Here is a 13,438-nt window from a genome sequence, read left to right on the forward strand (position 1 = left end):
TGTGTGTCACGTGACCCGATGTCACCGACCACTCCAAACGGTGAACAAATCACTTGCGTTCAGGACAAAACCACGCAAACACGCGTCGCTGGCATTCTGTTTTTCTCTGTTTAATTCGTTTTGAGGTCCAACATGAATCCTGACATACTAAATGAGAGGCAGAAGGCAACCTTTGACGTCGAGAAACTCACCAACATTTTGAACGGAGGCCCCGAGAAGACCAAGAGAAGAAGAGAAATTGGTAACTTGCCACAAGTGTGTTCTGACAGGTCATTTTGGACACTGAACTCTAACCTACTTTCAATCTATAACCTGTATCCTACAGTTTCTAAAATTGTCGTCGAGGAATATTAAATCATTGTGACAAGTTTAACGAGGCACAAGTTAAGCGGCTATGACGTTAGCTAGCAGCTTGTTATGTTTAATATTAACGGGGTCGATGTTGCGTTGAGTTGATTCAACGTTAGGTCTCTGTATGTATTTTCTCTTAGAAATTCATCGTGCGACTCACTGTTTCTCTGTCTTTGTGTAAATAGCGTATGCGTTGGAGCTAAAACTGTCAACACACTAGTCCAGTGTTTCCTGAGCCAAGGAGCATATTTTAAAATAGCCAAAATATCATGGTATACTACTAAACAAATGCCATGTAGTAGAAGTAGTTGCACGGCTTAAACTATACACCTTTTGACGTCCTGTGCAAGAGAATGTAATCGTTATGCTTGTTACTGCACACCACTGGGATAGATACAGTAAATGTTTTTTTTTTTTTACATATTCGGTAAAATTATTACCATAAGCACAGCTGATCTCTTACACCACACCAGAATAATGTGCCATGGCACAATGGTTGGGAATCACATCACTAGTCAGCAAACTGCTCTTGACAAGTTTGTCCAAGTCCTCCTTTGCTCAAATCACTTGTGCATAGAGGCTATGTAGAACATTTGAATGATAAGGTCTCAGATGGTCCCAAAGCTGAGCTGTATAGCTCCAGAATGACTGACACCACCCTGCATTGTAGTCATGCCCAGTTGGACAACTAATTTAGGTTGATCAGTAATGAATTCCAGCCTACTTCAGTCTGTGAAGCTTCTTTATCCTCGTCCTATGTAGAAATGCAGAGCAACTGGGCATGTTCATCACTTGAGATTATATTAAACAATAAATGATTAATGTGGCGGGAGGGGGTGGGGGGTAATGGATTGTATCACCTCTCCATTCACCCAGTGAACTAGACTATTTGACCATGCAGTACAGGTCCTGGTGCAGTTTGTAAGTTCGTTTTTCTGTAGGTTACTGGTACGGTATAGACTGCTACACAGCCAGAGTAGGAACCAATTACTGCACAATAAACTGTAAGAAACCTCCACGTGTTTATTGTGGAAGGGTGATGTGTCAGACCCACCTATGATGAGTGAAAAACTGCGATATGGAGACCACATAATAAACACGATAGCCTTATCCCTCCCACATGCTTTAAAACATATTTGTACTTATTAAAACACATTTAAAAATGTTTATCCACACCTGCTTTCACTCTCCAAAATAAGACACCAAATGTGACCTTGCATCACTGCATGTCTTCACCAGAACTCTCTGCTGCCTAACATGTTGCAACGCAACATTGTTGCCACACAACTCTAAACATTCAACATTGCCTGTGTAGCCTACTGCAAAAACAATCACAAACGATGTACTCAGTATAGTGACGGTTCTCTATCTTGCTTCTTCATTTCCTTCTCTTTCCACTGCAGAGTCAATGGTCCTGAATGACCCAGACTTTAAGTACGAGGACCCAAACTTCCTGTCCCGCAGTGAGCGCTATGACCAAGCTGTTAGAAAGAGTGCCCAAATGATCCTCAAGCTGAGGGAGTATGGCATTGCGGACCCAGAGGAGATCTACTGCTATAAGCGGTATGTGATTACAAGTCTGAACGGATCACACACCCACAGAGTGATACATCTTACAACACTTCCTTTCTATTGCAAGGCAAAACCCCCACGTTTAGTTGTTGTTTCGGAAAAGTGTCAAAGAGCCTTATGTAAATGCCCCCCCGGGCATTGTAGTTTTGTATGGACAAATAAAGTTGGAGCAAAGTACATTAAGAGATTAAAACTATGTCAAAGGGTGCATGTGTTTTCCAGCTGGCAGGTGCATAGAATACAACTTAATATAGGAAACAACAATGTGAAGTATTTGCTTGTATATTTACTTTTCTAAAACCGAATCTATGAACTATATATATTTCATTACACTTTTTAAACCGTAGTTGCTATGCATAGCCCTAACTCTATGCTTAGCCCTAACTCTAAGAATTCAGTTTGAGTGACGACCACACTGTTTAGACCATTGGTTTTGAAAGTGTGGGACATTGATCCTCTCGAGAACACAAAACAACTGGGCCTTTCTTACTATGCCAGCCAAGCCCCCGTTCAGTTGTCCAGAAGCTGTTTTTATACCATGCGGCCACCCTGAAATGTCCTTTTTTGTATGACATCAGCAAAAAAAAAAAAAAAAATGTCACACATTATTGCCTCTTGTCCAATGTAGTCCTTGTACTGCTCAAATATATTTTTGATAGAAGGTAATATTACAAGTAATGTAAAAATCCTGTCATTTCCAGAATTTAATTCAGGGTTCATACATTATCTACCAACCTACCTACCTTCACATTAGTTCCTTCAAATCAGTTAATAATTGTGTACCTTCCATTCAATCAGAATGTTTCGAGGCAACTTTCAGGAGGCAATGGGGCTACACTTTGCCATGTTCATCCCAACCCTCTATGGCCAATGTGACCCTGAGCAGTCCAAGAAATGGTTACCTCTAGCAGAGTCCTACCAGGTCCTGGGCACGTATGCTCAAACTGAGCTAGGTCACGGTCAGTTCTTGAGTGCACCTTTTATATTCTTTTTGGGAGATAATTACAAATTGTTATATTTACATTTGCATTTTTGGCCAGTGAAAACAGGCCCATTTGAAGCGTGGACATAAACAATGTTTACTTGTACAGTATGTGTTTGACAGATCAATATTCAAATGCAGATTGAATATTTTTTCCGAATACCGATAATAGTGATTTCATTTGTAGGTTTAAGTACCGGTGGCTATGAGTCATGTATTTTTGTGATTAGCTACCTTCCAGAATAAACCGTCTCTTCCACACATACATTTTAAGAGAACCTATTGCTTGACTCAGTAAGCATCATGTAGAAGGAAATAGTGAAAACACAAGTTGTCAGTCATTTCAAAAGTCCCCTTGGAATTGAATCTTCCTCAAGCCAGCAGTCACCTTTTCAGGCGGGTCTTAGATCAACCGTTGGTGCAACTCCAACAATTGGTTGTTTCTCGCTAAACTACAAATAATTTCCTTTCCTTTGACACATACAACTTAGAAGGCTACCTGACCGCTGTTTATAAATAAAAACTAATTATTATTGCGCGACACAAAACCTATTTTGCCATTTCATCGGGCAAATGTGTTTAAAAAGTGAATGTCTGGAAGTTAAGATTGAGGTTAATAATTACTGAAATTTAGCCCGTACAGGACCATTGGTTGTTTTGTTTAGTGTGTGGCTTGCATTAATTTAATTCCCCATTCCATACCGTTATGTGAATGTACAGGTATTGGTTGGCTGACATTTGAAGGCTTTTGCCTGAGAACTGGGCATATACTGCAAATTAAACCTAAATTCATCCCTAATTCTAAACCTGCAAATTTACTGTTGAATTTGGTCTGATGTCAATTTGCGAAGTACAGTACAAAGAAACTCTTGAGCAAGGTTTATATTTGTTTATTTTAGCTTTGTCTTTAACTTGTGGGCTAACTGGAGCAAGACAAGTCAAGTGGCTGAAAGACACACAGCAACGCCCCACCCCCCCCACACACCCCAATAAATAAATATATAAATAGTTGTCAAAAGTACTGCAGGAATTATAAATACATTCTTGTTCTCCTTTCTCTCTGGTCTGGAACCAAATTATATCCAGACCTGCACTGGGCCAGGGCCGGGCGTTTCGGGACACCACGTACAGTACAGTATAAGAACATGGATGTTAACAGCTCATAACAAGTTTGAGTTGTTGCTTTCAACTCCTTATCCCTTTTCATTCTGAACGGCTGAGAAACCTGCTCAGAAGAAAGTAGGTCAAGTTATTGTTTGTTGTTACCCAGTGAATGTCCATTTTCCAATGGTGTTTCACAGAGTGACTACAGAGACATTGAACTAATTGATGTTTTAGAGCCTTTATTAGATTTGGAATCATCATGGATCATGCAGAATTTGCCCATCAGCACTGTAACAGAAGGTTTTATCTACCTTTGACTTTTCCAGTAAAATAGGTTACTGCTGAAACCCTGGGCGTTATCACAAAGTGACACACCGCATCTAGGAATCACATTACTAGATAAGTGACATCAGCATGCGACAGGACCTGGAAAATTAAATACCTATTTGGATTTGCATTCAGCACAACCGGATGGGAGAAGTGTGACACTTCACACCCCTTCAGCATTGCTTATTCCTCTTCTCTGTGACAACTGGCGCTTCAACACAAATTATGCAAAAATGATTGTAATATTTCTTTTGTTTTTTTAATCTGCACATCAAGATCACAAGCTGAATAAATTATTTGGTTGCTCTTCTTTCTTCATGGCTAAGCAGTATAGAAAGTGGTTTCACTTTATGAAGAAACAACAGTATAGAAAGTGGTTTCACTTTCTATACTGCCATGTTAATTTTAATTCCTCCATGCATTTGTCCTTCATTTGGCTTCCACTCTCCATAATTTCAAAAATGCTTATGTGTTGTCCACCCCTTGTCTTTGCCTCAAAAAATTACCACCTGGTTTCCTATTCTACTGGCCTCTGCCTTCTGTGGTTTAGCTGCGTGCACCCGGGCAGGCCCGAGCCTTTCGATCTGCATCTCGGAATGTTCCTGCCCACACTGCTCAACCAGGCCACTCCAGAACAAATGGACCGCTTCTTCATGCCCGCCTGGAACCTAGAGATCATCGGCACCTACGCTCAGACTGAGATGGGCCACGGTAAAATACTTAATAGTATGGCCCAAAGTCCAGCTTCTGGTTTGAGGCAAGCTGTGTTAAGGTGTACAAAATGTAGACTGCTTTTATAATGGCCGTTATGATTTCCAAATGTCTGGGTTGCTAATGGTGGTGTTTATGTTTGACGCATGCACATTCAAAGTTCCATTCACAAATTTTAAAATCAAGTAGTTCAGTTTATAATTCCTAATTCAAAATTGTTAACTATGTTCAACATTTCCAAAATGAACTAATTCATTGGTGTTTTCTTTTATTAAACAATATGTTGCTGCGAGCTATTACCCTCAAATTACTTGCGTTTCTCCATTTTTGCCACCCTATTCAGTCCACACTACAGGTGACAGCTACAATCTCACGAGGAGAAACTTGTTGCTTGAATTTTAAAACAGGTGTGTAGCCCTCAATTTGCAAGCACAAATAGATTAATAGTAAGAATGAGGCTGAGGTAGGAAATGAGCTGTCACAAACTCAACGCCCCCCCCCCCTCGTTTTCAGCTAAACATAAAACGATGACCCACCTGCGACTTCCTGCGACCCCTCCCTTCCCGCCCACCTCATGGATTCCAAAGGGTAAACGCCTAGTCTCATGTCCACCAGGGACTAAAAAAAAAAAAAAGAACTTGCATTACTATTTGTCACCAGCCAATACAGATTTCCCGAGTGAGCGAACTACCATGTGCTCTTCCACCATCCCCAACCCAGCTGCCATCATGCTTTGCATTATGATGCGAGGCTTTGTGTGGCTTGCCAAATAGTGTTTATCCCCTACATATGAAGGCTCATTTACCGTGACTTCAGACGGGTTTTCTCCCGGAAGGCTTTCTAACACTCAAACCCATCAAAATTTACTTGAGGTCGTTCTCCAACATATTCTAGTTTTGGTGGGTTGTTCAGACTGGAAAATTATTCGGTAATGCACGTTACTATATAAAGGATTTAGCATAAGCTAGAGTTGTTAACATGTATTTGGATCTGTCAAACATTTACAAGGTGCACTGCTTTATTCCTCTGTTGCAATGGAACATTTTCAGTAGTTCTCAAAGGCATATTCCAGTGATCTAATTGCATATATTTACTGTACCGAATGAATTAGCAAGTGACTTTATGGCAACTCTCATGGGCTTGTTTTCGACCAAGATACTTTCTGCATTTTCTTATTACGCTGGGTGTTGTTAGTTTATTCTGCTAAGTTGACATTGTTTGATTTCATTTCATATGTTAATTGTGTTTTATGTAGGTGTGTGTTTCTGGTGGTATTTGCTTTATGCTTTTCCTGCAGGCACACATCTCAGAGGACTCGAGACCACTGCCACATATGACCCAAATACACAGGAGTTTATTCTAAACAGTCCCACTGTCAGCTCAATCAAATGGTGGCCTGGAGGTCGTAAGTACAAGTACACACCTTCAAAGACTACCCCCCCCCCTCCAAAAAAAGTTTTTGAGATTTCTGCATTTTCCTGAATCGTAGGTACTGATGTATTTTGAAACGCATAACAGACTTCATACAATCTCTGCACTTCTATTATTCTAGTTGGGAAGACCTCAAACCATGCAATTGTACTTGCCCAGCTCTATACTCAGGGAAGCTGCCACGGTCTTCATGCTTTCATTGTACCTATCCGTGACATGAACACACACAAACCACTACCAGGTAAGTATTTTAATGTTTGTTCTATGTAAATGGTCATATATGTTCATCTTTCTTATTGCACAGAATCAAACTCTTTTCTCATAGGTATTGTTGTTGGGGATATTGGACCCAAATTTGGTTTTAATGAAGTCGACAACGGCTTTTTGAAACTTGACCATGTGCGGATACCACGAGAGAACATGCTCATGAAATACGCTAAGGTCAGATGATCGACACAAATTGCACAGTCGCAAGTAATTTCTTGTTGAAGCAGCTCTCTGCTTCAATGAATCGTGTCCATTAATTACAATGTGCCAAAAGAAATACATTGATTTTCTAAAGGTCTGTTTATTATTTCCCCATCCATCCATCCATTTTCCGATCCGCTTCTCCTCACAAGGGTCGCGGGGGTGCTGCAGCCTATCTACAAAACTTTTAGTTGGCATATTTAAAATCGTGGCAGAATGGTTTCTTCGCATAACACTAGAGAGTATCCAATTTTTATTGGAGAGGACTATTTGCCCAAATCTGATTTCACATGTGTAAAATATAGGATATTTACAAATTTATCTTTTTTCCAAAAGTTTAATTGAATTTAATTGAAATTTAACAGAATTTAATTGATGTACTGTATATATTGTGTCTTTATATTCTCTATCTCTCTACATTTACTTGAAAAATGGCAAACCAGTGCATCTATTATGAAGTTAATTGTAGTTAGTAATAGTTATATTTGTACAAATGGTTAAAGGTTGAGTTAAGAAGACGACCACTGTCTTAATTAATTTGGAAATGGCATCCAGCAGACACGTCGATATCAGATCTCATGAGACAATTACTGTACAACCACAGGGTTTTTTTTTCCCCACCCTGAAGGAGCATAATAGGAGGATTTTATTTGAGGGGAGGCTTTTATTTATCTCAAATGGAACAACATCATCAATGGAAATGCTGAACAGTCCTTGTCTCTCCACTAGGTGGACCCAGACGGCACCTACGTCAAGCCACCCAGTGCTAAGCTGACTTACGGCACCATGGTTTTCATCCGTTCCATGATTGTAGGCGAGTCCGCTCAAGCCCTCGCAAAGTCCAGCACCATCGCCATCCGCTACAGTGTGGTCCGCCACCAGTCTGAAATCCGGCCTGGGTCAGTCACCCCTGGCTTCACTGGAGTCACTTAAGCAAACAATTTGAATCATGCGCAAACACAGGCCTGTATCGTCTTTTACATGTCCTTGTTCATTAAAACAAAGCAGACTGAAAAATTTTCCTGTCCTGCAGAGCGCCAGAACCTCAAATCCTCGACTACCAGACGCAGCAATACAAACTGTTCCCTGTGCTTGCTATGGCTTATGCCTTCACTTTTGTTGGCCAGTACATGAACGAAACATATCACCGCATCAGTGGAGACATCCACCAGGGGGACTTTAGTGAGCTGCCAGAGGTGCTGATCGCAGATATAGTAACAGTCTATGTGTACACCTGATGCAGCAAAATATCAAGAAATGCTTGAGAATGATGTTTAATTGATGTCTGGACATTCACAATGCCTCCCGATGCATGTAGTTTTGTTTGTTGTTTCCCCAATGCGCTGATTTCCACCCTTTGTGTTTTTCTTTTCACCTTTCTCCAATGTGTAGCTCCACGCGCTGTCTGCGGGTTTGAAGGCTTTCACCACGTGGGCAGCCAACTCTGCCATTGAGGTGTGCCGCATGTCGTGCGGCGGTCACGGCTACTCCCGCAGCAGTGCCTTGCCAGACATATATGTTGAGTTCACCCCAACTTGCACTTACGAAGGCGAGAACACAGTCATGATGCTGCAGACTGCGAGGTGTGTCACAAATGCACAGGCGGACGTGTTAGTTTCCAAAATTTAAGTCATTTGAGAGACTTCATGTAACTTTTGTGAGGACTGTTGTTTGAATTAGTAGTACAGGTAGTTGAAAAAAGCTCAACAGTGAACAATCTGCTGACCTTTTCAACAAATCTGTGATGATCTACATTTTGTGCGTGCGTGCAGATACTTGATGAAAAGCTACAGGCAGGCTCGAGCTGGTGAGCAGCTGCATGGCATTGTGTCATACCTTAATGAAACAGAGCATCAGAGAATCCAGCCACAGCTCGTCACCGCAAGAGCAACTGGGCTCGATATCAATGACCTGTCCAGTCTGGTGGAGGTCTACAAGCTACGGGCCGCCACGTACGAGACAAGAACGATGGATTATCACAAGCCAGCAGCTGATTCGTCTCTGATATATGCAAATGATCCTTCTGTGTGTTTAGTCTGGTAGAGCTGGCAGCCAAGAGCATCCAGAAGGAGCTGCAACACAACAAGAGCCAAGAGGATGCCTGGAATAATAGTGCCATCGACCTGGTCCGGGCCTCTGATGTAGGACCATTTCATGTGTGACCAACATTGTTTAGTTAATATGAATTTCAGCAGTACGTTTTATATTTCCATGCAATGTTAACAAACTAAAGAATTAATTCTGTTTTTGGATAAGCTACACTGAATGCAGCAAAACATTCTTGCATGTTGACTACTGTATTGGTTTGTTTCCCTGACTGTCTGACATCAAAGTCCATGTTGTCTTCTATTTGACCTCCTCCAGGCCCACTGTCACTATGTGGTAGTGAAGCTCTTTGCTGACAAGTTGGCAGGGATTGATGCTGCCTCCATACACTTGGTGCTTTTGACGCTTGCTCGTCTCTACGCCCTTCATGGCATCTCAAACAACTCTGGAGACTTCCTTCAGGTGCAAATCTATGCATACAATGGTGCCTTGAGATACAACTTTAATTTGTTCTGTGACCATGCTCGTAACACAAAACACTCACCCCAAATCTTTTCCCATTGAAATGAACGGAAATGCCATTAATTAGTTCCAGCGATTCCCCCCAAGCAAAATAAATATATTGTAATATGGGTTTTAATGAGGATAGGCTGTGGGACGTTCCTGCATGAAATGTGGTTACAACAAATGCGAACCCACTGTGCATTTTTAAGTACCTCTCCTAGCTGCATCTGGTCACTATGCTTAAACATCCAACAGACACCCCACATAACAAATATAACATACATGAATGATACCCGCGACACAAAAACTGGAGTATGTTGTAGATAATAAATGTGAAGCCACATTTTTATGTACTGTCCTCCTGAAATGCGCCAACATAACAATGAACCACAGAGCAAATGCCGTTAAGCTCCAATCAGTACGGCTCAAATATTAGTTGTTTGTGGAGAGCATATAGAATATTAGACGGAGTACTGTTATTTTCTGTCTACATATGTTACTGTATCGATTGTGTTCAGTCCATTGTTTAAGGGTTAAAGTATTCCAACATAGACACTATCTATCATTTGCATTAACTCATTCACTCCCAAAGACGTTTTTAAACGTCTTTTCAGACTTGGTCCAGAATTGGCTGGTACTGAATGAGTTAAGCTTGCGGACTGAAAAGCTAAGCTATGTGTTTGTTTTTAAATACACAAGATGTCATTCCTTGTGTTTTATGTTCAATTTGACATTAAATTTAACTGGGAGTGGCAATAAACAGCTTGAAGTCTATTTTTGAGGAATTGTTCGCTAAATGTATCTGCCAAACTGCTGCTTGTTGAAGTGAGTTGAGTCACTGCCGCCAAATAGCACGTCTGCGCTTGCAAGTCAAAGCCAAAAGTGGGTTCCACGATGGCTTGAGTCTCAAAAAACTCTAAGTCAAGTTGCTCATATTGGGTGGTTTTGATCCATATGCACGGTTCGCACCTTTCTTCTGTCTTGTCACTTGTTAACTGTTCAGATTTTCTCACTGTCTGCAAATTGGCAGCTGTAATTGACTAATCCGACTGCACATTTCCATCTGTTTTATCTCAGGCTGGACTGTTGAAGGGGTCCCAGCTGCTGGAGATTACTACTCGTATCAAAGAGCTGCTTTCTGAGCTGAGGCCAAATGCTGTGGCGCTGGTCGATGCCTTTGATTTCCATGACAGGATGTTAAATTCCGTCTTGGGGCGATATGATGGGAATGTCTACGACCACCTGTTTGAATGGGCCCGGCGCTCACCGCTGAACTCTACAGAGGTCAGGAAATATCACTGGAAGGGATTAGAATGGTGACAAGTAATTGAAACCCACAGTTGCTCATCATTTCAATTAACGATTGCATTCTCCCTTCTGCAGGTCCACGAGTCCTATCATAAGTATCTGGAGCCACTGAGGTCCAAGCTGTGAGATGAACCACAAATAATGATAGCGAGCATTTTGGCTTGTGAATAAGAAATGGACTAGCGCATAATTTCAAACGTTTGCTCTCACCTCATTTAGATTCACTTGTGTCCTTAAGACAAAGTCCGTCTCTAAGACAATCAGGCGAAGAGAGGTTTATAACTGTCTTATAAATGTGTTTTTTTCAATAAATTGATTTAAAATAGTTTTAAATTACATGATTAGGAATTACAGATTGCTGTGCCATAAAAAAACATCCACATCAGATGTATGTTTGTGAAACTTGAAAGTTATGTAATATGTCCTCAACTCCCATCCTCTCTGCTGTAGCCTGATGGCGCTCTTTTGTGTGCCAGTTAAGTTTTTCCCAACAAGAACAGAATGCAACGAGTAATCTTACATAACAATCCACACCAACATCTCATTTTGTTATTTTCCGTAGGCTACTGGTCTTCTTGTCATTCTTTTACAAGAAAGAAAGAATTATTGCGTTCCTCGTACATGCACATTAAATTCAGACATTTGATGTGCATCTTAGACCTGAAGCAAACTACAACAACTTCACCTCAGAAACTATTGCTCTTTTACTTCCTAAATTCTGTGTGTAATTTCTGGGGCTTTGAGGTTGGCACATCTTCTGTTGTGGCTCTGTGTTTTGGGGTCATCAAAATTATTTGGCCAGTGAGTCTACAATGCACACTAGCATGTATCATCACAACAAAAATGAGCATTACCACATTTTTGCTTGTGTGCATAGAAAGCCGAGCTCAATGTAGAATTAAAAGGTCTTGGAGAAGATGCAGATAGGGGCTTTGAGGAGAACCACTTCATAAATAAAGGGTCATGAGGTGTTATGTTGTTGATGGGCTCTTTGCATATAATGACTCACGTTGCAGAAATGAAATTTGTTCTTTTGTCCGGGTTTAAAAAATGGCATTATTCTACAAGCTGGTAAAGGGACTTTTCCAAACTCACCACCACAGACGTACAGTACATCGTCTTTGGAACTCCTCATCAGTGATTTAGGCAAGTGCTTTTTAGATGTATTCCTCTTCTTCCATCCACAGATATTAAGGTAGAAGTCAATATTTTTTGGAACATTGTGGTTGCGCTAGACTTCGGTTGTCAATATGCTAATAAACAATCACCGTTAGTGATAGAATATGTCTGTGTATTGAATTGTAAGCAAACACATTTCTAGATATTTCAGCAGAAAATGTCTACCATTGTTTCTCTAAATATTTTGGTTTTCTTTAAAATGTCTTTTGTATTACTGTATATAAAACCTGAAAGACATGAGGAGTGTCCAGACTATCTGCTTCATATCCATAAAGCAGCATGAAAATTCACATCAGTGTAAATGTAGCTCCGCTTGCTGTGATGGGGCTTTTTCCATGGTATTGTTTTGTTCCTTTTGGAATTCAGAAAAAGAAATCAATGTTTTGTAAGGATCATACTCAACTGTTTACTCCAGATCATGACTACGCGGCTGTTGTGGTTCGGTTGGTTTGGTGTCATGGCGCTATGTGCAAAGAGTCCATTCTTTATTTAATGAGAAAATAAGCACATACATCTTTATTATGACATGGTGTAAACAGAAGATGTCTAAAAGTGAGGAAATTCAATGGATTCACATCTTAGCCAAGCTCGAATTTCAGGAGTTTTCTTTCCCCATGTTAAATTATGCTACAATGTCCAAATTCCTCTGTAAAATCGATCCATAGATTTAACATACCGTACACAAATGTTGATGAAGAATTGCTTTTTAATTAATTATTTTTTTATTTAGTTTGATGTTTTGTATCGACGAAATAGAGTGAAATATATTCAATATTAAGTCTTTAATGTAGATAACTTAAATCATTATAGGAATTCAGGATGTGCCTGTCTGCTTGAGGAATGTTCCTTCCCAAACTAAGATTGTTGCCTTCACAGGATAGTATTTTCTCTCTGTATTTACTGATGTATATACTGTAAAGGCATGATAACAATTAGCCCAGATGTTTATTAACTATAATTGGTTGGATAATTGTTCGTTTTTATCAATAGTGTATTGTTATTTTGACATGTCAAAATAAATTTTCATGAAGCAGTGTGCATCTGTCCTGTGTCACTGGATGACATGCTTAAAATGACTAGCCATAAACTGTTAATAACTTTATTGGAAGCTGGTAGAAAAAGTAATGTACATTAATGATTGTGTATTACTGTATATCATTAACATTCAGAGGATGTCCGGAGTTTCATTTACAATAAACATTTATTTATTGAGACAAATGCATAAAACAAGCGCTGAATATACGACTTAAGATCTAACTAGCAGAAGTCAAGATGAAGTTTGACTGCATTTCAAGCAATGGAAATGTCTGACAAAAATATTTGTTCGCTATATCCAGGGACGTTAAATAAAAACGTGCAACAAACTTGACATGTACAGTATTGTCAAAACACGGCAAGGATCATGATACCCAAGCAGTACTTTCGGTTGGAGGCGGTGGTGACGGAGCCGGCGTC

The 13,438-nt window shown here is 40.2% G+C and overlaps 1 protein-coding gene across 3 annotated transcripts; it reads left to right on the top strand.

The window, feature by feature from the left end:
• Nucleotides 1–10: 10 nt before the first annotated feature.
• acox1 (acyl-CoA oxidase 1, palmitoyl) lies at nt 11–13,021 on the top strand. 3 transcript variants are annotated; one of them, XM_086120721.1, is made up of 14 exons: nt 11–241; nt 1,755–1,914; nt 2,722–2,882; nt 6,345–6,452; nt 6,600–6,719; nt 6,804–6,919; nt 7,676–7,845; nt 7,980–8,142; nt 8,339–8,529; nt 8,719–8,898; nt 8,982–9,087; nt 9,311–9,454; nt 10,574–10,780; nt 10,880–13,021. In XM_086120721.1, exons 1-14 carry the CDS (start codon nt 133–135, stop codon nt 10,928–10,930), a joined length of 1,986 nt encoding a protein of 661 aa, XP_085976847.1. In that variant the 5' UTR covers nt 11–132; the 3' UTR covers nt 10,931–13,021. The 3 variants fall into 3 exon arrangements, with proteins under 3 accessions (XP_085976847.1, XP_085976848.1, XP_085976849.1); XM_086120722.1 differs by lacking the exon at nt 2,722–2,882 and adding an exon at nt 4,887–5,047; XM_086120723.1 differs by lacking the exons at nt 11–241; nt 1,755–1,914 and adding an exon at nt 4,887–5,047 and having other exon boundaries at nt 2,790–2,882.
• Nucleotides 13,022–13,438: the final 417 nt, after the last annotated feature.

This window comes from Hippocampus guttulatus, chromosome 9 (assembly GCF_054856545.1).
Source record: "Hippocampus guttulatus isolate MCC_2025c chromosome 9, RoL_Hgut_1.0, whole genome shotgun sequence".
NCBI lineage: Eukaryota > Metazoa > Chordata > Actinopteri > Syngnathiformes > Syngnathidae > Hippocampus > Hippocampus guttulatus.